This window comes from Myxine glutinosa, chromosome 12, assembly GCF_964187855.1.
Source record: "Myxine glutinosa chromosome 12, kmMyxGlut1.1, whole genome shotgun sequence".
Taxonomy (NCBI): Eukaryota; Metazoa; Chordata; class Myxini; order Myxiniformes; family Myxinidae; genus Myxine; species Myxine glutinosa.
The window spans coordinates 55,965,046-55,991,496 of NC_136272.1; the positions used below are offsets into that span (position 1 = coordinate 55,965,046).

The following is a 26,451-nucleotide window of genomic DNA, read 5'->3' on the forward strand; positions in this document are numbered from 1 at the left end:
TGTGACATTGTGCGTAATTCCATCTCTCCCTCCTTATGAGGATTGATGATGAATTGGTGATGGCAAATTTTGAAGTAAAGGGATTGTGGAGACGAATTTGGTAAAGGGGAAATATGGGGAAGACGTGACAGTAGTGACGAATTTGTAAATGTGTAGATTTTTGTACATATGGGGTGGGAACAAGGGTAGGGTAGGTGACAGGGGGGTGACGTACGGTAGGGACGAGCTTTCTCACTTCGGCCTCCGTACGCATTTCACCTTGCATTGCCTTATTGACGTGTACCCTTGTGACCTTACCCCTCGCTCAATTGTCTTTCTTTTGTCTCCCACATGACCTGTGCGCCATTGGGTGCCGAGGGGAGCGTGCGTGAGGTGGCCATTGTGCGCCCGAGATTCCCAGAACCAGCACGCATTGCGTTGATGTACCACTTTATGGACCGCTGTTCGGCGGCCAAGTACCACTTGATGGACCCCAGGTTCTGGGGCAGAGCACCTCTGTTGGAGACCGGCCATAGTGGCCAGGGAATCTTGCTTGCGGACCTCGGTAAGGTGGCACCTATGCCAAACAGGTGGACCACCCTTAGTTGGCCCCTGAGGCCCTAAATAATAATAAAAAACGAACACAAGTTGTGCTTTTTATTATGTCCAAATAGGCCGCATGAAGCCAGAAGACGTCAGGAAGAACATCGGCCCAGCAGACAAGGAGAAGACCACCACCAGTTGTTTTGTTGTGTTTATTATGAACCATGGTGACTGCGCACCGAGTGGTGCTTTGTGGTGCTTGTGGTGCTTTTGGGTGCTTTTGGGTGCTTTGGTGGTATTGGTACTGGTGCATCGATGCAATGCGTGCTGTCTCCTCCCTCCCAACAGGAATTTCTTTCTCTTGTTCCCTAAAAAGAAAAGAAAAAAACACACAGGTCCTGGGTTGCGTTGTAAATAAGAAATCACGTCATTGTAAATAATGCTCCCCACCGTAAATGTATAGTTTCAGAATAATTCCGTAATTCGGTTAGCTGTGGGCTTGAGTCTGTTAGACAGGATGCAATGCAATAGGGGGACATACTTATTTGTGTTTTAAAATTGTCACACTCAGGGTCAGGTTAATTGTAGAGGGAATTACACCTACATGTCACACTCAGTTAAGTCTAGTAGGCCCGAGGACGTGCCTGAAGAAAGGAGGGTGCAGTGTAACGATTTTGAGAAGTGTAACGGGTTTTGAGAAGTGTAACGGGTTTTGAGGAGTGTAACAATTTTGGAGGAAGGGTAACGGATGTGAAGAGTATGGTTTTGGTATGGTAACATCCTGGTAATGTAAATAATGGTCGCAGCCGTCCTCCTAATTAATTTCATAGAACATACACGCAGGTCACGATATATCTTTTAAATAGTGTATTTCCTTATTCCATGTAGGCTAAGTATGTGTTTTCCACTAGATTGACTTTGCATTGTATCAAACAAAATAAGCGTAGGCCCTTCCAATTTCCCCAAAACCTCCCTTCCATTTGCCTTCCGCATTTTGGTCGGTTTTTCTCTTCAACCACCATTGGCCACGAGGTAAGGTTGGAGAAGAAAGGCGTGTCTCCACCTCGTCAGAAGAGGGCAGGAGTGAACCGGCCCTAACGGCCAATCAACACCGCGGTGAGTGACCCGGTAGGCGTGCCCTCGGAGCCGGCGGCTTAATTCCGCCGGAGGTGATAAAAGCGAATGTAAGGAACTGCTTGAGAGAGAGGCCCTGAGAGATACGCTGGGGGATGACCTGGAAGAGGAGCGCAATCCACCGCAAGCCCTACCTACCTGCCTGCAATATCCCCTGTCGTTGGAGAGACGCGCTGAACGGAGGGAGACGGCTCCACCCCAGGAAGAGGAGCAGGTGTGCCGAGCCAGCGCGTGACGGCCGCGGATACGCGACGGAGGTTTTCCCGCCAAAACCGCGAGGGGTTGAAAGCTGCTGCCTCCGACCTTGCCTTCCTCTCAAGCAATCAACCTCGAGCCATTACCTGCCTGCAATATCCACCGTGTGAGTGTGAACGTCCTGTCCTACTCGTTTGTCTTGGGGATTAAGTAAATGAAATAGAATAAGTTAACAATGCACTGTGTGACTGCTCTTTTCCATCTATTGCTGTAAATAATATTGGTCGCTCTAAAATATTGCTTGTGTGTGTATAATAAATCTGTTCTTCCTCCAAACTCTGTCTTTCTTCTCTCTTCTTCTCTTTCGGTCGCTTTAGAGGTTTCCCAATTGAATATCTGTAGCGCGATTAGTCAACGTTCGGGTGGAATCGGGTTCTAATCGGGGAGTAACTGTTCGGACGCGGTTAAATACACCACCGCTCGGTAAAATAACATCCAAAAACCGTGTCCGTAACAATATATATATATATATATATATACACAGACTTGGCATTTAATATGGAATATTTTTTTTGTGGGGGTGAACTTACTTTTCAAGATGACTTAGAACCAAAAGTTCATTGGAATTATGTTGAAATTATTCTAGATTTTGTTAATGTGACCTTTAAAAGAAACGAAAACCACATTTGACATTTCGAAACAAATAAATTGATCCTTGAAAGTGATGTAAACTGATATCGAACTCAATTCACGGACAGTACTGTGTTAAATTTCTGTGCGTTTTCCAGAAGTATCTCTTTATTTTGCAGATTAGCCAAAAATATTTTTAACAAAAACAAAAGTTAAATTACGACTGGGATTACGGACAGTAAAATTACAGTTCAGTACTTCGTGTAACCCCCACGAGCATTCAGGAGAGCACGTACACGTTGAGGCATGCTGTTCACGAGATTTGCCAAGGTTTGGACAGGAATCGCTTGCCATGCAGTGACAATAGCCTGCTGCAATTCACGCACAAAGGTCGGCTGCTGGTCCAAGTGGTCGATTTGACGCGTTAATTCTGCCCACAAGTTCTCTATCGGATTCATATCCGGGGACATGGCAGGCCACTCCATATGCTCCACACCATGGTCAGCAAGAAAGTGTTGGATCATGCGAGCACGATGAGGTCATGCATTGTCATCTTGGAAGACAAAGTTTCCTCAAAAGGCTGCACGAGCAAATGGAAGCAATGTTTCTTCCAGAATGGCCCTGTACTTGAACTGGTTCAGGTTTCCATTCAGAACAACCCGGTCAGTTTTTCCCCCTGCATGAAAAGCAGCCCAAACTGTCACCCCACCACCTCCAGCTTGGACTCTTGGCACTATACAATCTTTGTTGTAGGCTTCATGCACTTGTCTGCACACTCGGGTGCGGCCATCTTGAAGATAGACCAGAAATCTAGACTCGTCACTGAAGATCACGTGATTCCAGTGTCCTGGCTGCCATTGACGGTGCTCTCTGGCCCACTGCAATCGGCGCTGGCGGTGTTGTCTGGTCAGGCGTGGTTTTCTCAGGGGACGCCTGGCACGATAGCCTGCTTGAACCAGTCGTTGGTTGACTGGCCTTCTGGATACAGGCACATTTGTCAGTTGCTGCCACTCAGCCCTAACCGATTCGCTGACTTGGTACGGCCATTGCGGACTAACCGGTGCAGCTGGCGATCATCCCTCCTTGTGGTTCTGCGGGGACGTCCTGGCCTCGGTATTGGAGTTGGGACACCCCTCTGAGCATTTCGTTTCAGGATCTTTGACACCTGACCTTGAGTGATGCCATACTGCCGAGCAATAGCACACTGTTTCATGCCGTAATTTCGTAAAGCCACCACTCCATGACAAACAGCATTGTCGAGTTGACGGACCATCTCCAGAGGAAGCGGCAATAACTTTTGGAGAAGTGCAGCAGTTGTTTTCCACTAATACAGAACGCAACAACCCTTGTATACCCGACTGTGAAGCCAATCATCAAATGCACCTGTCCGTACATTTTGCCACGCCACCTGTGATATAATCCTGTTGTTGACTTCTTGCTGCGACAGACAATCAGTGACATGGTTCTTTGAACAAATAAATCACCGAAGTGTAAAAGAAACTCACCAGATTGATATACTGAGTTAAGAAAGTAAACCCAAGTCAAGAAAGAAAAAAAATTCCATATTAAATGCCAAGTCTGTATATCTCTACAGTGCATTCAGAAAGTATTCAGACCCTTTCACTTTTTTCACATTTTCTTATGTTGCAGCCTTATGCTGAAATCGTTTAAATTCATTTTTTCCCTCATAAATCCACACTCAATACCCCATAATGACAAGGTCACACTGGCTGAGCTCCAGAGATCCTGTGTGGAGATGGAAGAAACTTCCAGAAAAACAACCATCATGCAACACTCAACCAATCTGGGCTTTATGGCAGAGTGGCCAGACAGAAGCCAAACAGTTCAATCTTGGTTTCATCAGACCACAGAATCTTGTTTCTCACAGTCTGAGAGTCCTTTCGGTGCTTTTTTGCAAACTCCAAGTGGGCTTTCATGTGTTTTGTTATGTGGGTAGGGATTGTTCTGTGATGGCAATACTCTTCGTTACTCTCGAAACCAACATCATCCCTATCTTGTTTAGGACCTTTTTTAGACTGTCGTTTGCCATCCCTGCATTGCCTTTTCAATTTCGCATAATTTTTTTTATTCACTTGTGTATATATATATATCAATTGGTCTTCATAACATCATCCACGGTTTTCATCCAGATAAGAGTAGCGATGAAGAATGGTAAACAAAGTAACCTAAAAGAAGCATACCTTTTCTCAGCTTGCTGCAGGGTCAGCAGTGTTTGCCTGCTTGAGGAACGGATGAGGTCACCAACATTTAACCGCTTCGAGAAATGGCAACAGGAGCCTTGTATTCCGTCACAATTATCTTGCACGATGTGGATTGGGTAGATATCCACAGTACACTCATCATCTGCCTTTGAAAGTTCTGAGCTGCTCACACGTTCAGTAAAATCGCTGTGGGTGGGAGGGTTAGGAAATTTGCACAATATGAGGTTGCAAATGCCCTGTCGTATTACATGTACGTGTTATCCACAGGCGAACAGTGTCAATGAGTTTAAAGATATCACTCCAATAAAACAAATATCACTCCAGATATCACTCGATCGCTGAATTAACGCCAGGGGGGTTGACTCAGCCTGTCATCCTTCCGAGGTCGGCTAATTGAGTACCAGTTCACTGGTAATTCCCTGTTTGTCGTTAAAGGCGGCAAAAAGGGTTGGCGTCAGGAAGGGCATCCGGCCGTAAAACATTGCTTCAAAAAGGGGACCAAAAAAATAACAACAACCACGGTTCCCGAAAATGGCCAACCCCTGCTTGCGGGGAAAAATGGCCTCTAAAGGTGGTTATATGTTTTTTATAAAACAAAACCTTGTAGTTGAGCAGCTTTGGGGATACAACAACACAACAACATTCATTTTAAGGCCATTTTCCCTGCAAGAGCGGGGGTTACCCTTGTGGTCTCCATGACAATCTTCTCCATTTTGCCCTATTTTCTGCTTCTCTCTTTGTTAACCCCTTTGCCCACATATCTTCTTCCACCGTCTTTAGCCAAGTCTTTCTCGGTCTTCCCCGTCCTCTACTTCCTTCTACATTCATTTCCATCACTCTTCTCAACCAGTCACTTTCATCCTTCCTCAACACATGACCAAACCATCTCAACCTGTTCCTCTTCACAGCATCAATCACAGGCTCTATTCCCATCATCTTTCGCAATTCATCATTTGTCTTCCTCTCTCTCAGCGACACTCCGCACATCCACCGAACCATTCGCATTTCCACCCTTTCCAGCCTTCGTTGCTGCTCTACATTCATGACCCATGTCTCGCTCCCATAAATCATAACACTTCTCACACATGCAGCATACACCTTTCCCTTCAGCTTCAACGACACTCCCCTCCTCATCAGCACGCCACTCAGTTCCAGAAACTTCTTCCATGCACATCTCACTCTTGCAACCATTGCCGAGTCTGATCCACCTTCTCCATTCAGCATGTCTCCGAGATAGCAAAATGTTTTCACACCTTCCAGCTTCACGCCGTCTCCAAGATCCAACTCAATATTTCCTCCATCTGCAGCTCCTCTGTGCACACCTTACATTTGAATGTAGCTGCCACACTGGTTAATGACCCTCTCAGACCACTACATTTTTGATGAACCCACTCAGCGCACATTGTACATTGAATGGAGTTCACTCCGACACCCTTCATACACACAGCACAGGGCCACTTCCCAGTTCTTTCCACCTCACCACATGCTTTACCACTTGCCATCACCTTCGTCTTTCCTATATTCACCTTCAGACCTTTTGTCTCCATACTTTCCTTCCACTTGTTCATCTTTTCCTTCAGTCCATCCATACTTTCCGCAATCAACACCAGATCATCTGCATACAACAACTCCCACGGTAAACCCTCCTTTACGGTCTGAGCCAGCACCTCCATCACAGCTACAAATAGTAGTGGACTTAGTACCGACCCCTGATGCACTCCCACCTTCACCTCAAACTCAAACTCACCACTGTTCCCGTCCTTCGTCCTTACAGCTGTGCGCGCCCTTTTGTACATTGCCATCACAACTCTGATCAACCATTCCTCCACTTCTAACTTCCTCAATGCCCATGTCAATACTTTGAGTGGAACCCTATCGAATGCTTTCTCCAGATCAACAAACCCAAGAAACAACTTCTTCCTCTTCTCCATGTACTTCTCCTGCAACTGCCTCACAATAAAGAGCGCGTCTGTCGTTCCTCTTCCTGCCATAAATCCAAACTGCATTTCGTCGATCTTCACTTTCTTCCTTATCCTCCTCTCCAACACCCTTTCCAATACCTTCATTCCATGCTCCAATAACTTTATCGCTCAGTACGAGCCACACTCCAGAGGGTCACCTTTCCCCTTGTAAACAGGGACAAGGGTACTCAGTTCCCAATCCACTGGAATGCAGCCTTCTTTCACCACCAGATTACAGATCTCTGTCATTCTCTTCACACTCCAACTTCCTGCTGCCTTCAGCACGTCTCCCACAACTCCCATCGGCCCTCCCGCTTTTCTACTCTTTATTGCTTTTATCGCTTCCTCAACTTCCTTCTCAATTATCTTCTCTGCCGGTCCTAAAACTGGGTTACTCTCCATGTTGCCATCCCATTCATTCTCTGTATTCAACAGCATTTTCATATATCTTTTCCATCTTCGTTTAATTCCATCTGGGTCCACAACGATTTGTCCCACTTCATCCTTCAAGCAACTCACCCCCATCACATCACACCTCTCTTTCGCTATCTGCTTTGCAATCCTGAATACCGCTCTCTGACCCTCTTCCGAATCCAAGCGTTCTCCGAACATTTTCATACATGTCTCCTGCGCCTTTGCTACCTCTTTCTTTGCACCTTTCTTGGCTGCCTTATAACTTTCATGCTCTGCCTTTTCTGCTCGCGTACCCTTCGCCTTCTGCCACTCCTTGAACTTCTTCCTCTTCTCGTCAATCCTCTTTCCAACTTCATCATCCCACCACCATGTTTCCGAGTGCCTCGGTGGTACTTTTGTCCATCCACATACCTCACCAACGGCTCCCAACAGACTATCTTTCATTGACATCCAACCACTTTCAAGCTCAACCACATCATCCTCGACCCGACTCAGCCTCTCTTTTAATGCCTCCCTTACTGTCACCTCTTTCAACCTCCACACCTTCATTCTTGGTTGGTACTTCACCCGCCGAGCTCTCCTCGCACCTTTCACCCTTATGTCGCAGACAACCAAGTGGTGCTGTGAAACAGCCTCCTCCCCCTGGGATCAGCTTTGTGTCCCGGAGGTGCCCCCTATCTCGCCTACGCACCATCAGGTAGTCAACAGTTGTCGTCGACCCACCTGACGTGTATGTAACAAGCTTATTATCCCCTTTCTGGAACTGAGTATTACAAATCAACAAATCAGCTCCATCAGCAAACTCCAAAATCCTTTCACCTTCTCCATTTCTCACACCATATCCGTAACCCCCATGAACTCCCTCAAAACCGTCCATACTCCTTCCCACATGTCCATTTAGGTCTCCTCCTACCACAACAACTTCCTCATCTTTCACGTTTTCCATCAAGGTTTTGGGGATAAAGTCGGCATAAGGCAATAAAGGTAATAACAACATTATGGCAGTGCACAATGGGATGTACAGAAAGTTCCGTTCCTTACCTGCAGTTTGACACCAAAATAAAAAGGTGGAATAAAAAAAGGAGGTTGGCTATCTAAGACCAGTGTTGGTGTATTGTGTACCTGTTTTCAATGCAGCCTTAACGAAAGCACAGGTGAACAATTTAGAACGGGTTCAAAAAAAAAAGAGCCTGTAAAATAATGTTAGGACAACGTTCCACATCTTACCATCTTGTTTTGGAAACATGCAAATTACAAACCAAGGAGAAACGATGATATAGACAGGTCCAGATTTCAATATTTGTGCTTCAAAAAAAGGGTTGTAGGCATTTCGTGTTAAAAGTCGGTAAACAAGCTTTTTAGGGTAATTTGAGGGTGCTGAATTCAAAAAGATTGTTTGCCAGGCTGAATTTTGGGGTTTGACCCTGAAATTCCAAAAAAAAAAAAAAAAAAAAAAAAAATGGCCCCCAAGTACACAGGTTGGACACATGCCGATGGGCACTTGGTGTCAAAGTTAATGACACTTCCTCCTATTCCTAAGATGTGCCGTGAGATTGTCACATGCAGCTGCACCACAGCCTGTCAAAGCAACAACTGCGGCTGTAGGAAAGGGAAGCTACCTTGCACTGGAGGATGCGTATGTGCATATGGACAAGAAGAATGCAGAAACAGAAGAGACTACGACTTACTCAGAGTAAAAATGAATACCAAAGCAATGAGTGGATGGACAGAAAGGAGGAACAATTCATGATTTTGTGTGCTTATTTCAAGAAATAGTAATACAAAACACCCTACTGTACTAATGTACTATAGAACAAAGCAAGGTGTTGGTTTTCCAGAACAACTGTTTCCAATATTGATCTTTTGTATCTAAAACGCCATGTCGGTAAATGAGGGGTATTGCACAGGGAAAGCACTGCTACAGTAAAATTTCAGCTACTTTGCAGCTAGATCCCGGGTACTGGGTGCAAGATACCATTCTGGTGTAGGTTAAGCATTGATTTGATGGACAATGGGTAGATTTTAATTATCATTGGCACATAGCAATCAACCGATGATCTTTCTGAAGCATTGCTGAAGTTCAAACCAAATGATACCGCGGTACCCCAAAATTCACCAAATGGACACATCCAAATTCACCTTCATCTGCCAGGATCGCTGGATTCTACTTTAACAGGCAGCAAGTGCTTAATTAATGTATGTACTTTGAAGAATGATGTCACGACATACTAAATTATCATAAAACTTTGAATTCAAGATGGCAGGCAAACCAAACTGGTTACAACTTATGTGGAAGCTTTTTGGGGGGGGGGCAAACTTTGGTATTACAGACATGGGTCTTGTCATCATTTTAAACATTAAGTGTTATTCATGCCTATGGGCTGATTAAAGCATGAGGTAAATAATGGCGGCCATCTTGGAATTCAAGATGGCAGATAAACCAAACGAGATACAACTTAGGTGACAACATATTTGGAATCTTTGGTATCACAAACATCGGTATTGCCACCATTTTAACACTTCAATAATGCTTATAAGCTCTTTCCCTGGTGTTGGTGTTGGGCTAGCGGCTAGGGTGCCGGCTTAGGATCCTAGGATCCTGGGTTCGAATCGCGGTCGATCGCTGAATTAACGCCAGGGGGTTGACTCAGCCTGTCATCCTTCCGAGGTCGGCAAATTGAGTACCAGTTCACTGGTAATTCCCTGCTTGTCGTTAAAGGCGGCAAAAAGGGTTGGCGTCAGGAAGGGCATCCGGCCGTAAAACATTGCTTCAAAAAGGGGATCAAAAAACAACAACAACCACGGTTCCCGAAAAAGGCCAACCCCCGCTTGCGGGGAAAAATGGCCTCTAAAGGTGGTTATAATAATGCTTATAAGCCGAGTTATAAGGCAAAAGAGATGAAAAACGGTGGCCATTTTGTTTTTTCCAAATTTGAGGGTCAAAATCTCAAAATTCAGCCTGGCAACCAATTTTTTTGAATTCAGCACTCTCAAATTATCCTAAAAAACTTACTTGCCCACTTTAACATGAAATGCCTACAACATTAAATTTTTCTCAAATCTGGACCTGTCTCGATATAAGTTGTGTAAAGATTTTGCACGCGCTATTGAAACCCATCACTTGCGAGCAAAGTGGTTACCTGCCGAGAGATATATCTTTTAATCTCAGGAAAGCACTAAAGTACTCACAGTACAAATGCAGAACAAAAAGATTTCAAACAAGCGCATTGCCATTTTTAATTGGTATTCTTAATAGTTTGTAATACTCAGTCACAATTCGCAGTTTAAAAAAAAAAAAAATTATTCTGTTTGAAACATGCTGTGTTTGTTTTTTAATTTTGCATTTCTTTCTTAATTCACTATTTGAACCTTTTTTGTCTTTATATATATTTTTATCTTGGAAAAAATCCTGATTGCAAATGATGAATATTGTCGTGTTTGTGGTGAACACTACTGTGGTCTGATGAAACCAAGATTGAACTGTTTGGCTTCCGTCTGGCCACTCTGCCATAAAGCCCAGATCGGTGGGGTGTTGCAGTGATGGTTGTCCTTCTGGAAGTTTCTTCCATCTCCACACAGGATCTCTGGAGCTCAGCCAGAGTGACCATCGGGTTCTTGGTCACCTCTCTTACCAAGGCCCTTCTCCCCCGATTGCTCAGTTTGGCCGGGCGGCCAGCTCTAGGAAGAGTCCTGGTTGTTCCAAACTTCTTCCATTTAAGAATTATGGAGGCCGCTGTGCTCTTTGGAACCTTCAATGCAGCAGAAATTTTTTTGTAGGCTTCCCCAAATCTGCGCCTCGACACAATCCTGTCTCTGAGCTCTGCAGGCAGTTCCTTCGACCTCATGGCTTGGTTTTTGCTCTGATATGCATTGTCAGCTGTGAGACCTTATATAGACAGGTGTGTGCCTTTCCAAATCATGTCCAATCAATTGAATTTACCACAGGTGGACTCCAATCAAGGTGTAGAAACATCTCAAAGATGATCAAGAGAAATGGGAGGCACCTGAGCTAAATTTCAAGTGTCATAGCAAAGGGTATGAATACTTATGTCAATGTGATATTTCAGTTTGTTATTTTTAAGAAATTTGCAAAACTTTCTAAAATCCTGTTTTCTCTTTGTCATTATGGGGTATTGAGTGTAGATTGATGAGGGAAAAAATGAATTTAAACGATTGCAGCATAAGGCTGCAACATAACAAAATGTGAAAAAAGTGAAGGGGTCTGAATACTTTCTGAATGCACTGTATCCCTCAATCCGGAAAAAACCTCACCGTCTCACCGTATTCCCTCCAGAAGGATCATCAAATTGACCCACCTATCCATCTTCAATGTTACCCACTGAAAAAGGTTCAGCCTATTGAACTTCTAGGCCACAACATCAGCCTTGACCTCTCCTGCGGGGGACCATATGGCATAGCCAGCCTCCAAAGTCAGTCACAGACTGAGCATCCTCCGTCAATCAAAGTTTTTCCTTGGTAAATCAAAACTACACAGTCGATGAGGCATTTATCCGTACCTCAATGGAGTACTGCTCTCCGCTATGGGCTAACACCTAAGAACCACGTCCGTCTATCCTGGATTGCGTGGTGCCGAAAACCATCTCAAAATTATTGGAATCTCCTACAATGAGGAAAAATCACAAGGAATGGTGCTCTCATTGCGGACAGGTAGGTGACTTCTCACCCGCCGCCTCCTCTCCCACAATGAGGCAAAATCACAACGGCTGGTGGTCTCATTGCAGACAGGTCAGTGGCTTCTCACCCGCCACCTCCATATTGCCTTCTTACCACTTCTCGTCAAACTTCTCCTGGTCTCTCAGCTTCCAGATCCTCTTAAATCTCATTCTTCACTCCATGTCTTCAAGACGGCTGTTCACCATCATCTCAGGTCAGCAACCAATCCAAAAACCATGATCCTTTCTATCCTTGTTAACCCCACCCAAATCCCTCCTCCTTCCAATTGTCCCTGCTTGGAGTTTCCTTCTGTATCCATCTCGTCCAACCCATGTATACGTGTTTTTCATCATGGTTTTCTCTGTTGTGTCCTGATCCGTTCAGTGTACCAGCTCTTCCACAAGCCTCGACTAAATGTACAAAAAAAATAAGCCCTCCAACTCACCACAGTAACTCCAGGATGCACGTATGTCATTCCAGTAACCTCTCCTGGTTAAACTCACAGAAATCAAGTATAAATGACCAGGACCACAGGACCACAGTACAGGAGGGGGTAACTAGGCCAGGTGGAAAAACAAATATTCCTACCCCCGTCATGAAAAATAACACGTACTAAGCGAAGCATGTCTCTCTAACGAATTAACTCAACCTTGGTGTGAAGGATGTTTAAGCGATCCTGCAATTTTCATTCGTATAACCACTCTCAAAATTACCATATTCTGAAGAAACAGAGACTGCGCTCATCAGGCCAGGGTACAGCCACACATTATGCGAGTATGTTTAAAAAGCGACTTGCCATCTTGAACATCCGCAAGCAGATGGGACAACCGGCTTAAGTACCCAGTGAATAAACGGTGTACTCCGTGACGCAAAGACCTGGCCATGGAGCACCAGGATTAAATCTGTCGGTTCAAATTCCACCGGGAGTGGAACCCGTACGAGACAACTTGGAGGTGAGCGTACTCCCTTCGAACTACCCTTGCCTTCATACAGACAGTGCGAGATAATGATTGTTAAACGCATCACACCCTTTGGGTAACAGAGGTGTCATTTACTTGTGCTTTTGCACCTACGGTGCTGAGGAGACAGATCCCTCGAGTGCCCACCTATCATTGAAGACCGGGTGAGGCCGAGGTTCGGGCAGTTCGTAGAAAGATACGTCTGTGCTGGTGACCAGACAGAGCCATAGATAGTCCTTTGTTTCCGCATCCAAGAGCAGAGGGAATGGCGGCCTGCGGGAAGTCAAGCGCAGCCACAATATAGAGACGGTGATGCCATCCAGCCCCTCAAGAGCAACCTTCGGGAGGAAAGAAAAGAGGTAATGGAGTCACAATCAGGAAGCAGAGCTGAGAAGCTTCATGTATTGTTAAAATAATTTAATTAGTTGTCCGTTAAATGCGGAGTAGTAGAAATCCGGCTCATTCATTCGTGGCTTCGTCAAACGATACGAGTACGGAACACTAACTGGATTATTGGTCTGTCTGTCTAATACCAATGTCTGTGCAGTATTTGGATTGAAAAGCAACATGGAGGCTGATTAAATAATTAATATTGGTGACTTCATAGGCATAAATACCTTTGAGAAACCTCACCCATACAAAAGGATGCACGAAAAGAACCTTCTCTGATTCTATCCAGCGGTGAACGTCAAGCATCGTGGTGAACCTCATCCATTTCAGCGATGGTCGACCAAGTTAGGCCAATACCTTTCCACGTGACTACTTGCTGTCCACTCAGCACGCGTGGTGTAGGTCAGTTAATGTCGCACTGGGTGACGCACACATGCCCTTCCCAATTCCCAGGTTCGAATCCCATTAGGCCCCGTGGCCGATCTCAGAACAAGGGTGCAAAATGCCATAACATGGTGCGTGACCTATGGTGGAATCATTGACGAGGGTTAGTTTTGAATGTTTAGGATGGTCTTCAAGCATAAAACAGGTGCTCAATGGGAAAATTAAATAAGGCATCGCCCACCATTTCAGAAAAATAAAGTTGGAGGAAAGGGTGGTATAAATGTTTTGGTGGTAGTCCAACATGTCATCACGACATCACACTTTTCACGTACTGTATAATCTCCACTGCTTGGCGTAGATGGGGGGGTAGTCATTTAAAAGTAAATGTACAGCTGAGGGGGCGGGCAGAAAAGGGAATAGAAAGGGGAGGGGAGGAGGTGACGTACCTACCATGCATGTCCAGAAATCGGACAATTCCATTTATTAGAACAATTCCATTTATTAAAACAATTCCATTGGTCTCATCTCTATTCGAGCTCACTTCGAAGGCGGTAGGTGGGGCAGTACCAACATCTGTCCCTTAGGAACCTTTCACAGCACATTGGTCGCAGCACATCACAGCACAAGCTCTTGGGGCAGGCTGCGGCTTGAGTGGAGGTGGGGGGTTATTTCAGCCTTGCATTTCTCGTTCTGCAGTGCGTCCTGATGGAGTTGGTGTTCCCACACGCTTCCTTGAGGCTCTAACCCGAGTTGCAACACCCTGGCACAAAATCTCGAGCCACCTCCTCTGCCAGTTCGTGACTGGAGCCGCACCGGACATGGGATTCTGGAATAACTTGCCGACGTCACTAGTTTGCACTGTTGCTGCCATCTGGAACGATCCTTGTTTAACTGCAAAGTTCCCTGAAACACTTTGCGCCCCTCGCACCCTTTTATTTCACTGTGGGGCAATCATCTGCGGTACCCCATTCTTAAATGTTCCCCGTCTTACATTTCCCCCCCCCCCCCCCCGTCTCACATTTTCGCCCCCGTCTCACATTTTCGCCCCCGTCTCACATTTTCCCCCCCGTCTCACATTTCCCCCCCCCCGTCTCACATTTTCCCCCCCGTCTCACATTTTCCCCCCCGTCTCACATTTCCCCCCCCCCCCGTCTCACATTTCCCCCCCCCCGTCTTACATTTCCCCCCCCACCGTCTTACATTTCCCCCCCACCGTCTTACAATTCCACGTCTTACATTTCCCCCCCCCACGTCTTACATTTCCCCCCCCCCCCCCCCCGTCTTACAATTCCACGTCTTACAATTCCCCGTCTTACAATTCCCCGTCTTACAATTCCCCGTCTTACAATTCCCCGTCTTACAATTCCCCGTCTTACAATTCCCCGTCTTACAATTCCCCGTCTTACAATTCCCCGTCTTACAATTCCCCGTCTTACAATTCCCCGTCTTACAATTCCCCGTCTTACAATTCCCCGTCTTACAATTCCCCGTCTTACAATTCCCCGTCTTACAATTCCCCGTCTTACAATTCCCCGTCTTACAATTCCCCGTCTTACAATTCCCCGTCTTACAATTCCCCGTCTTACAATTTCCCCTTTTTTTTTCTTTTTTTTTTGTATACTGAATCGAGGCTTGTGAAAGAGCTAACATTTACTTCACAAACAAATCAACCAGACAAAGAAAATATATAAAAAGAGGGCGCGGAAAACAAGCTGGGGAGAGAAGGGGAAGCACACAAACACAACATTTGAGAGCAGGGAGATGTGTGGAAGGGAGAGGGCTTGGGGGAAGGAGGCGTGGGAAGGGGGGGGGGGGGAGAGTATAAAACACAAGGACACCAAGGACTTCCAGGACAGAAGTTGGTATTTCAAAAAAGTGGAATTGGGGAGAAATTAGCGGGGGTAGAAAAGATCAAGGTTTTGGATGGGGGAAGATAAGAGATGGTGGTGAACAGCTGTTTTAAAGACCTGGAGGGTGGAGTGGGATTGAAGAGAGTGAGGGAGTTTGTTCCAGAGGTGGGAGAAAAGAGGAATGAAGGAGTGAAGGTGAGCAGAGAGTCTTGATTTTGGAAGTTTGACCATAAGAGGGTTGCAGGCAGATCTTGTGCGACCTGTAGGAATATTTGCGGGACAGAGCCCAGAGAGAGCTGGGGGGGCAAGGCCAGAGAGGAGTCGGTAGAGGATGGAAAGACCACCAACCTGCCTGCGGTGAGTGAGTGAGAGGCCCTTGTAGTTAGCTTCATCGCGGGAGATTCCGATGATTCTGAATGCTTTGGTTTCAACAGCGTGAAGACGAGCTAGGTGTGAGGCAGGAGCACCAGCCCAGAGGGGAGAGCAGTATTCCATTGAGCTGCGGATGAAAGCCTTGTATGTGGTGAGGAGCTCAGGTGTGCCAAGGAAGGACTTCGCACGACGGAGGATGCCCAGTCGGCGACTGGCTTTGGAGGCCAGATTTGAAATGTGGTTTTCCCAGGAAAGATCATGGCAGATAGTGAGACCCAAAAGCTTGAGTGACAGAACTTCTTGGAGAGGATTATTCAGAAAGTGGATGGGAGGGTTGTCCCGTCGGTCTTTTCGGAGAGACATCGTAAGAGTGTGAGATTTGTCAGGATTGAAAGACATGTTCCACTTGTTTGCCCAGTCTGAGATTTTGAACAGGTCTGCAGAGAGTGAGGAGGCTGCAGACTGCCGATCTGAGGGATGAAGAATGGAGCGACAGAGAGTAGAGTCATCAGCAAAGAGATAGAGGATTTTCAAGAGAGTCAGAGAGATCATTGATGAAGACCAGAAAAAGCACAGGGCCCAGAACACTGCCTTGTGGAACTCCAGCCTGAACAGGAAGAGGAGATGAGAGAAACCCATTCAGGGCCACACGTTGACTACGACTAGAGAGGAAGTCCGCCAGCCATGCGTGGAGATTTCCATGGATACCAAAAGAGGAGAGTTTGGTGAGCAGAGCGGGGTGCCAGACCGTATCGAAGGCACGTGATATGTCAAGGGAGACTGCTCTAATTTTCCTGTTTGGCATTGAGGACCTCCATCCATTGTTGAGAAAGCAGAAGCAGCATGTCCAGAGTAGAGTGTCCAGGTCTGAAACCAAATTGATGATCAGAGATCAAGCCATTGGAGAAGAGGAAAGATTTCATATCTGAAGCAATGATGGATTCCATGACTTTGCTGATAATTGGGAGAAGGCTGATTGGTCTGTAGTTGCTGGGATCTGTTTTTGCACCTTTTTTGTGCAAAGCGGTGATGTTGGCAGATTTCCAAGCAGATGGAAGATGACCTTGAGCAAAAGAGAGGGTGAAGAGAACAGAAAGAGGGAGTGAAAGAGCGGAGGAACAGGATTTTAGGACCCGTGGGCTGATGCCGTCAGGTCCAGTTGCAGAATCCGAGTCGAGGGTTGACAGAAACTTTTCCACCTTGTCAGGAGGAAAGGACACAGAGTCCAGGAGCAGCTGGGTATGACTGGGTACAGAGAGGGATGGGTTTGGAATACAAGATTTAGAGGCAAACACAGAGTTGAGGCATTCAGCTTTTTCACGTGCGGAGTCAGCCGTGTGGCCATTTGAGGTGAGGGAGGGGATGGAGGGGGAACAAACACCAGAAACAGATTTGACCAGATGCCACCAGGATTTGGAAGAGGGAGACAGATAAGAGAGTTCGGTCCTGAGAACGGAGAGATATTGTTTCCTGGCTCTCCTGAGGGTGGACACACACTTGTTTCGGGCTTTGTGAAAGGAAATGAGATTTCCTTCCGTTGGATTTGCTTTCCAGGAGACGAAAGCAAGTTGTTTCTGGGCAATAGCCTCACCACAAGATTCCGTGTACCATGGACGGGAGGAAGGGTATGACAACAGAAGACGAGATGGGATAAATCTGTGCATGAGAGAGAGCAGTGAGAGCAGTGAGAGCAGAGAGAGCAGAGAGAGCAGAGAGAGCAGAGAGAGCAGAGAGAGCAGAGAGAGCATCTTACAATTTCCCCATCTTACAATTTCCCCATCTTACTTTCATTTTTCGCCAAATGGAAACCTATTGGTTTTTACTTTTTAGACCCAAGGTCGACAAGAAATATATCAATGCAAAGGATGAGAAACTTATCTAATCTGTTTGGATGTTCAGTCTGATCATGTAGAGGAATCCAATCAACTCAGGCAGTCTGATGAACCCTGTCGAATTGAACAGTCCCAGGATTAACGAGTCCAGCTGCAAGTGCAGCTGGAGAAGTGAGGAAGGGGGAGAGCAAGAGCAGCATCAATCCTGATCAAACCAGGTGGTCAGTCCCCCGATCTAACCGGTTAGTCAATCCCCCGATCAAACCAGGTGGTCAGTCCCCCGATCAAACAAGGTGGGTGTTCAGTCCCCCGATCAAACAAAGTGGTCACTCCCCCAATCTAACTGGTTTGTCATTCCCCCAATTGAACCAGGTGGTCAGTCCCTCAATCAAACAAAAAGGTCAGTCCCCCAATCTAACCGGTTAGTCATTCCTCCAATTGAACCAGGTGGTCAGTTCCCCGATCAAACAAGGTGGTCAGTCCCCCAATCTAACTGGTTTGTCATTCCTCCAATTGAACCAGGTGGTCAGTCCCCCGATCAAACAAGGTGGTCATTCCCCCAATTGAACCAGGTGGTCATTCCCCCAATTGAACCAGGTGGTCATTCCCCCAATTGAACCAGGTGGTCATTCCCCCAATCAAACAAGGTGGTCACTCCCACGATCAAACAAGGAGGTCAGTCCCCCAATCTAACCGGTTGGTCATTCCCCCAATTGAACCAGGTGGTCATTCCCCCAATCAAACAAGGTGGTCACTCCCCCGATCAAACAAGGTGGTCACTCCCCCGATCAAACAAGGTGGTCAGTCCCCCGATCTAACCGGTTAGTCATTCCTCCAATTGAACCAGGTGGTCAGTCCCTCAATCAAACAAAAAGGTCAGTCCCCCAATCTAACCGGTTAGTCATTCCTCCAATTGAACCAGGTGGTCAGTTCCCCGATCAAACAAGGTGGTCAGTCCCCCAATCAAACAAGGTGGTCATTCCCACAATCAAACAAGGTGGTCACTCCCACGATCAAACAAGGAGGTCAGTCCCCCAATCTAACCGGTTGGTCATTCCCCCAATTGAACCAGGTGGTCATTCCCCCAATCAAACAAGGTGGTCACTCCCCCGATCAAACAAGGTGATCAGTCCCCCGATCTAACCGGTTAGTCATCTATCTATAATTCCAGTAATCTCTGTTTGTACGTCTGTACGTTTGTACGTCTGTTTGTCTGTGACCGCTGTTTCTCGACAACCACGGGTCCGATATACTTTTAACTTGCCAGTGAAGGAGCTGTGGCTCCCACGTCGATCGAAAGAATGGACGCGACAAAAAGCTTGAATTCATCTGAGCTGCTTTATTAGAATCAAACACTCAGGCACTCTGGGAAAAACGTTTTACGGTCGGCAATATATATCTATTCCGCCAGGGGGTTTGCCCAGGCCTGGCGCCAGGGGGCGTGGCCCCGCGGGCCGGCTGCGGCCTGGCAAGCCGAGGGCGAGCCTGCCCGGGCGTCCCGACCGAGGCCTGGCAAGTCGAGCGCGGGCCTGCCCGGGCGTCCTGGACGAGCCCGGCCTGGTGATCGCTCCGCGTCCTTGATAGGTGCAAGGCGATTGTGTAACCCCAGCGGCAGCCGCTACACACGTCCCCCCAGAATCGACTTGCACCGACAGGGTCAACTTGAGGGGGGTCCTGATGACCCGGCCGAAGCGACCCCTGGTGGGTCGTGGGAGGGGGTCCGGTGAGGTGGTGGGCGGTCGAGTGGGGGGCACCGTGGACGGGGGGCGGCCTCGCCGCGGCGGGAGGGCCACCCGTGGTGGGTGGTCGACGTCCACGTGCGCCGGCTTGAGGCGGTCCACTGCAATCCGGTCCGACCTGCCGCCGATGTCGATGACGAACGACTTGTCGTCCCGTCGCAGCACCCGGAAGGGCCCGTCGTACGGCGGCTGGAGTGGCCGCCGATGTGCGTCGTGACGCACAAAAACATACTCCGCGGTGCGGAGTGCTGGGGGGACGTAGGACTGGGGGTCACCGTGGTGGGATGTCGGCACGGGGGCAAACCGTCGGGCGGCCTCCTGGAGGTCCGAGCGCTGGCGAGCTGCGGACCAGGGGCTGGTAGCGTCGGGCACGAATTCGCCCGGGACGCGTAGCACCTGGCCATAGACCAGCTCGGCGGTGGATGCCTGGAGGTCCTCCTTGGGGGCCGTGCGAAGGCCCAAAAGGACCCACGGCAGCCGGTCGGCCCAACCGCCGTCTTGAAGGCCGGCCATGAGCGCGGCCTTCATGGAGCGGTGGAATCGCTCGCACAACCCGTTTGCTTGGGGGTGGTAGGCCGTAGTACGGTGGAGCTTGACCCCCAGGTTGCGGGCGACCGCGCCCCACAGCTCGGAGGTGAACTGTGGTCCGCGGTCTGACGAGATGTCCGCCGGTGCGCCGAAGCGGGCGACCCAGGTGGCGATGAAGGCCTGCGCCACGTCGGCGGTGGTGGTGGAGACGAGGGGAACGGCCTCCGGCCACCTGGTGGTCCTGTCCACCATGGTGAGCAGGTGTGTGAACCCTCGTGATGGGGGAAGGGGGCCCACCAGATCCACGTTGACGTGGTCGAAACGTCGTTCGGGCACGGTGAAAGGTGCCAGCGGGGCCTGGGTGTGTCGGTGGACCTTGGCCCGTTGGCAGGCGGTGCAGGCGCTGGTCCAATCGCGGACGTCCCGACGAAGGCCGTGCCAGACGAAACGCGCCGACACCAGCTTCTGGGAAGCTTTCCGGCCCGGGTGGGAAAGGCCGTGGAGGGAGGCGAAGATGCGGCGTTGCCAGGTGACGGGCACGATGGGGCGAGGCCGGCCTTGGGAGACGTCGCAGAGCAGGACAGTGTCCGCGCAGGGGATGTCGGCCAGGCGGAGGCCCGTGTCCGCCGCCCGGAGGGCTTGCACCGTGGTGTCGGTGGTTTGGTCCGCCGCCATGAGCGCAAAATCCACGCCCAGGTGGACCGCGTTCGCGCTGGCCCGGGAAAGACAGTCGGCCACGGCGTTGTTTTTGCCGGCGACGTGCCGGATGTCCGTGGTAAACTCCGACACGGCGGAGAGGTGGCGCTGTTGGCGGGCCGACCATGGCTCCGTGACCTTGGCCATGGCGTAAACCAACGGCTTGTGGTCGACGAACGCCGTGAAAGGTCGGCCCTCCAGGAGGTGGCGGAAATGGCGGACGGCCAGGTGTAGACCGAGGAGCTCCCGGTCAAACGTGCTGTATTTGAGCTCGTTCGGCCGGAGCTGCCGGCTGAAAAAAGCGAGTGGCTGCCAAACCCCGTTCACCCATTGCTCATGTACGGCGCCCACCGCGTAGTCGGAGGCATCCGTGGTGAGGGCGATGGGAGCGTTGAGCACCGGGTGAGCGAGCAGTGTTGCGTCGGCGAGGGCCCGCTTTGAGCTTTGGAAGGCCGCATCCATTGCTGCGGACCAGGCGATGTCGTGCTTGGCCGGCTTGCCCCGGAGGGCTTCGTAGAGGGGCCGCATGAGTTGAGCAGCGCGGGGCACGAAGCGGTGATAAAAATTCACCATTCCCAGGAATTCCTGCAGGGCCTTTATGGTGCGGGGACGCGGGAAAGTGGTGATGGCCTCGACTTTGGTTGGCAGCGGCACAGCCCCGTTCTTGGTGATGTGGTGGCCCAAAAAATCAACGGCCGTCGTGCCGAAGTGGCATTTGGCCGGGTTGACGATGAGGCCGTGCTCGCTGAGGCGCCCGAACAGTGTTCGGAGGTGGAGGAGGTGCTCGGCCCGGGACGTGCTGGCGACGAGGATGTCGTCCAGGTAAACGAAAAGGAACGGCAGGTCACGCAGCACGCCGTCCATCAAGCGCTGGAACGCCTGAGCCGCGTTCTTGAGACCAAACGGCATCCGCAAGAACTCGAATAAGCCGAACGGCGTGATGACTGCCGTTTTAGGGACGTCGGCCGCCCTGACAGGTACCTGGTGATATCCCCGTATGAGATCAATTTTTGAAAAAATGACCCGTCCCGCCAGACGGGCGGAGAAGTCTTGGATATGCGGGATCGGGTACCTGTCGGGTGTTGTAGCGTCATTAAGACGGCGGTAGTCGCCACACGGGCGCCATCCACCCCCCGGCTTTGGCACGATGTGCAGTGGCGAGGCCCACGCGCTATCGGAGCGCCGCACGATGCCGAGGTGCTCCAACGCGTCGAATTCGGCCTTCGCAACGGCAAGCTTGGCTGGGTCGAGGCGGCGGGCCCTGGCGTAGACCGGCGGGCCCGTGGTTGGTATGTGGTGCTCGATCCCATGCCGTACTGCGACGGCCGAAAACGTCGGCCGCGTGAGGGCCGGGAACTCCGCGAGCAGGCGAGCAAACTCGTTCGCCGCCGGGACGGTGCATGCCAGCTCGGTCGGCGCGGAGCTGCTCAATGTGCATACCAGGGAGCTGAAGGTTTCAGCGTTGATTAAACGACGCCGTTGGACGTCCACCAGCAGTCCGTGTGCGCAGAGGAAGTCGGCGCCGAGCAGAGCCATGGGCACGTTGGCGGTTACAAACGTCCAAGCGAAGCGTTGGCCGCCGAAGCAGAGGGTGACGTTGCGCGGGCCGAAGGTGCGGATAGTCGATCCGTTGGCCGCAACCAAGGAGGGGCCGCAAACCGCGGATTGCCTGTCCTGGTCAGAGGCGGGCATGACGCTCACTTGGGCGCCGGTGTCGCACAGGAAGCGCCGTCCGGACGCTTTATCCGTGATGAACAGTAAGTTGCCCGTGTGACTGTGGCCGGCGTTCATGGCAGGTAATGAACGCCGGCCTGGCCGTTTCCCGACCCGCCGAAGGTGCACGGGGGTCGGCATGTCCGGGCCTTCTGTCCGAACCTGGCATGATAGGAACACCACGCTTGGTCGGGTGGAGGCTTCGGACGTCGTGCTGAACGTGGTCGGCTCGGTATAGCGGCCGCCAATTGCGTCGGCAGTTCGGCCGTCGAACGCGCCGGGTGCTCGGGCGCCATGGATGGTGCATCAGGCGGCGGCGGGTCCCATGTCGCCGCTGCGATGCGCTGTCCCGCGGCGGAGATTTTGTCGGCTTCTCTGGCAAGGGCCCGGGGATCTGTGATCGTCGTGCTTGCCAGGGCGAGGCGTACCGGGTTAGGCAGCTGACGGAGGAACAGCTCCCGGAACAGGAATGCCGGAGAGTGCTCGCCGAGCAGCGAAAGCATGTAGTCCATTCGCTCGGAAGGGCGCGTGTCGCCGAGCTCCGGCAAATCGAGCAGGCGCCGTGCGCGTTCCGCCGCTGGGAGGGCGAAAGCATCGAGGAGAAGCTTCTTAATCGCGCCGTATTTGTCCGCGGCTGGCGGTCTCTCGAGGAGGCTCAGGGCGCGGGCTGCGGTGGCTGAACCGAGCGCAGCGACCACGTGGTGGAAGCGGGTGTCGTCCGCCGTGATGCCTCGCAGGGCGAACAGGGACTCCGCTTGTGCGAACCAAACCGCCGCGTGAGCCTCCCAGAAGGTAGGCAGTTTAAGGGCGACTGCCGTGTCCATGTCGATAGGTCACCAATGAAGGAGCTGTGGCTCCCACGTCGATCGAAAGAATGGACGCGACAAAAAGCTTGAATTCATCTGAGCTGCTTTATTAGAATCAAACACTCAGGCACTCTGGGAAAAACGTTTTACGGTCGGCAATATATATCTATTCCGCCAGGGGGTTTGCCCAGGCCTGGCGCCAGGGGGCGTGGCCCCGCGGGCCGGCTGCGGCCTGGCAAGCCGAGGGCGAGCCTGCCCGGGCGTCCCGACCGAGGCCTGGCAAGTCGAGCGCGGGCCTGCCCGGGCGTCCTGGACGAGCCCGGCCTGGTGATCGCTCCGCGTCCTTGATAGGTGCAAGGCGATTGTGTAACCCCAGCGGCAGCCGCTACACCAGGTATATTGCTGGGGACCCGAGGATGTGCCTTTTCAAGGTTTCATATTAATCGGACAATTACTTACCGAGCTATGTCCAAAAAACGATTCAACCAATCAGAGAGCAGCGAACGATCGCGTGTGCCGAACGTGGAGGACACACTCTGCCTCGGATGGCACATTTGAGAGCGTATTCATTTATTTCACGTTTGCAAACTATGTTGGCGTTAAACTATGTTTTAAAACTAATAAAACCGAATTTGCGATTCATTCGCTTTCCTGCGCGTTTGTGCACGCGATGGCGATTTCTTTACCAAACTCCGGAAGCCGTTCGCTTTGGACCAAACCATTGCATGTAAATAGAGGGGGGGGATTGTCACCGTACTCGCAAGCCGTTCGCTTTGGACCAAACCATTTCATGTAAATAGAGGGGGGGGATATAATTTTAGATATAGATATAGTACGGGCAATGCCCTAGTTCCTCCAATTGAAGCAGGTGGTCAGTCCCCCGATCAAACAAGGTGGTCACTCCCCCGATCTAACCGGTTAGGCAATCCCCCAAGTGAACCAGGTGGTCAATCCCCTGATCGAGCCGGGTCATGCTTCTCCCCCTCCCCCCCCCCCTCCACCTCACCTCCCCCCTCCACCTCTCTGCACCTCTCCCTACCGCCCCCACCTCTCCCTACCCCTACCGCCCCCACCTCCCCTACCCCTACCACCCCCAACTCCCCCTACAGCCCCTACCGCCCCCTACCACCTCCCCCTACCACCACCTCCTCTCCCTACCACCTCCCCCTACCACCCCCCTCCACCCCTCTCCACATCCCCCCACCTCTCCCTACCACCTCCCCCTACCCCGACCACCACCCAACTCTCTCCACCTCTCTCCACATCCCCCCACCTCTCCCTACCTCTCCCTGCCACCTCTGCCTACCACCCCGACCTACCCCCACCTCCACCACCACCACCACCTTCTCCACCTTCCACCACATCTCTCCACCTCTCCCCACCACCACCTCTCCCCAAATCCGGAAAAGTGGCGAATCAAGCTCCCCCAGATTGATAATAACTCTTGTTCGAACCCGACCCGCCTTTACTAATTCCTTCACATCGAACTAGTCTCTGTCACATTTTCTTTAAAATTGCCGTTCTTTTGTTCTCTCTCGATTGTGGTTATGATTATGAAAATACTTTTGGATATTGTGAAAACGTTAAAGTCAATAAACCCGACCAACACAATATTATTCTCACCTCATTGAAAAGTGCCTCCACGGCTTCCATGTTGACGATGACGATTTACATAAACACAAATAATTTTCTTAATTCATTTGTTAAACACAGTTGAAACTCGGCCAAGGCCTTGCCTAAACCAATCGGGATCTTCTTCTTCTTCTTTTAATGTTGCACCCTCCTCTTCCTCATGGAATCTTCCTCTTCTTCTGACTGTCTTCCTCTTCTTCTTCACTCTGGCGTATCCATGAACTCCGTACATTTGTATTTCTGTCCCCCCCATGCCGATTCTCCACACAGTTTGAGGTCGGGCTGCAGTTCCATCATCAAAATGCCCTTTTCGATGGGATTTAATTACCAAGATTGTCTAGCGATGAAAACTTTGGCATTTGAGAGCAAATAAATCTACTTTACTTCAGGGGAGGGGAGGGGAGGGGAGGGGGGGAGGAGAGGGGGGAGGGGGGAGGAGAGGGGGGAGGAGGGCGGAGGGGAGGGGGGAGGAGAGGGGGGGAGGGGGGGAGGAGAGGAGGGCGGAGGAGAGGGGGGAGGGGGGAGGGGGGAGGGGGGAGGGGGGAGGGGGGAGGGGGGAGGGGGGAGGGGGGAGGGGAGGGGGGAGGGGGGAGGGGGGAGGGGGAGGGGGGAGGGGGGAGGGGGGAGGGGGGAGGGGGGAGGGGAGGGGGGAGGGGGGAGGGGGGAAGGGGGAGGGGAGGGGGGAGGGGGGAGGGGAGGGGGGGGAGGGGGGAGGGGGGAGGGGAGGGGGAGGGGGGAGGAGAGGGGGGAGGGGGAGGGGGGAGGAGAGGGGGGAGGGGGGAGGAGAGGGGGGAGGGGGGAGGAGAGGGGGAGGGGGGAGGAGAGGGGGGAGGGGGGAGGAGAGGGGGGAGGAGAGGGGGGAGGGGGGAGGAGAGGGGGGAGGGGGAGGGGGGAGGGGGAGGGGGGAGGAGAGGGGGGAGGGGGAGGAGAGGGGGGAGGGGGGGAGGAGAGGGGGGAGGGGGGAGGAGAGGGGGAGGGGGGAGGAGAGGGGGAGGGGGGGAGGAGAGGGGGGAGGAGAGGGGGGAGGGGGGAGGAGAGGGGGGAGGGGGGGAGGAGAGGGGGGAGGGGGGAGGAGAGGGGGGAGTGGGAGGGGCGGGGGGAGGGGGAGGGCGGGGGGAGGGGGGAGTGGGAGGGGCGGGGGGAGGGGGGAGTGGGAGGGCGGGGGGAGGGGGGAGTGGGAGGGGAGGGGCGGGGGGAGGGGGAGTGGGAGGGGAGGGGGAGGGGGAGGGGGGAGGGGGAGGGAGGGGAGGGGGAGGGGGAGGAGGAGTGGGGAGGGGGAGGGGAGGAGGAGTGGGGAGGGGAGGGGAAGGGGAGGGGGAGGGAAGGGGGAGGGGGAGGGAAGGGGGAGGGGAGGGGAAGGGGAGGGGAGGGGAGGGGGAGGGGGAGGGGGGAGGAGAGGAGAGGAGGGAGGGGAGAAGAGGGGGGAGGGGAGGGGGAGGGGGAGGTGGAGGGGGAGGGGGAGGTGGAGGGGGAGGGGAAGGGGTGGGGTGGAAAGGAAGGGGTAGGGGGGAAAGGGAGGGGCATGGGGGAAAGGGAGGGGGAGGGGAGGGGAGAGGGAGGGGGAGGGGTGGGGAAGGGGTAGGGCGGAAAGGAAGGGGTAGGGGAGGAGGCATGGAAAAGGAGGGAGGGGTGAGGGGGACCACACAAAAAAAAAAAAAAAAAAAAGAAAAAAAAAAAAACAAAAAAAAAAAAAACAAAAGAAAAAAAAAAAAAAAAAAAAAAAAAAAAAAAAAGAAAAAGAAAAAAAAAAAAAAAAAAAAAAAAAAAAAAGGGAGGGGAGGGGTGGGGGAGGGGGTGG

General features: G+C 51.2%; 1 protein-coding gene across 1 annotated transcript in view; it reads right to left on the reverse strand.

The window, feature by feature from the left end:
• The window catches only part of LOC137437231 (general transcription factor 3C polypeptide 1), a 405,949-nt gene extending 381,115 nt beyond the window's left edge, over positions 1–24,834 (reverse strand). Inside the window, exons 1-3 of the mRNA XM_078766829.1 lie at positions 24,645–24,834; positions 12,859–13,049; positions 4,683–4,889 (exon numbers count right to left, since the gene is read on the reverse strand). Of these exons, the coding sequence (XP_078622955.1) occupies positions 4,683–4,889; positions 12,859–13,049; positions 24,645–24,674 (428 nt within the window). The 5' untranslated portion in view covers positions 24,675–24,834. The remainder of the gene's footprint in view (positions 1–4,682; positions 4,890–12,858; positions 13,050–24,644) is intronic.
• Positions 24,835–26,451: the final 1,617 nt, after the last annotated feature.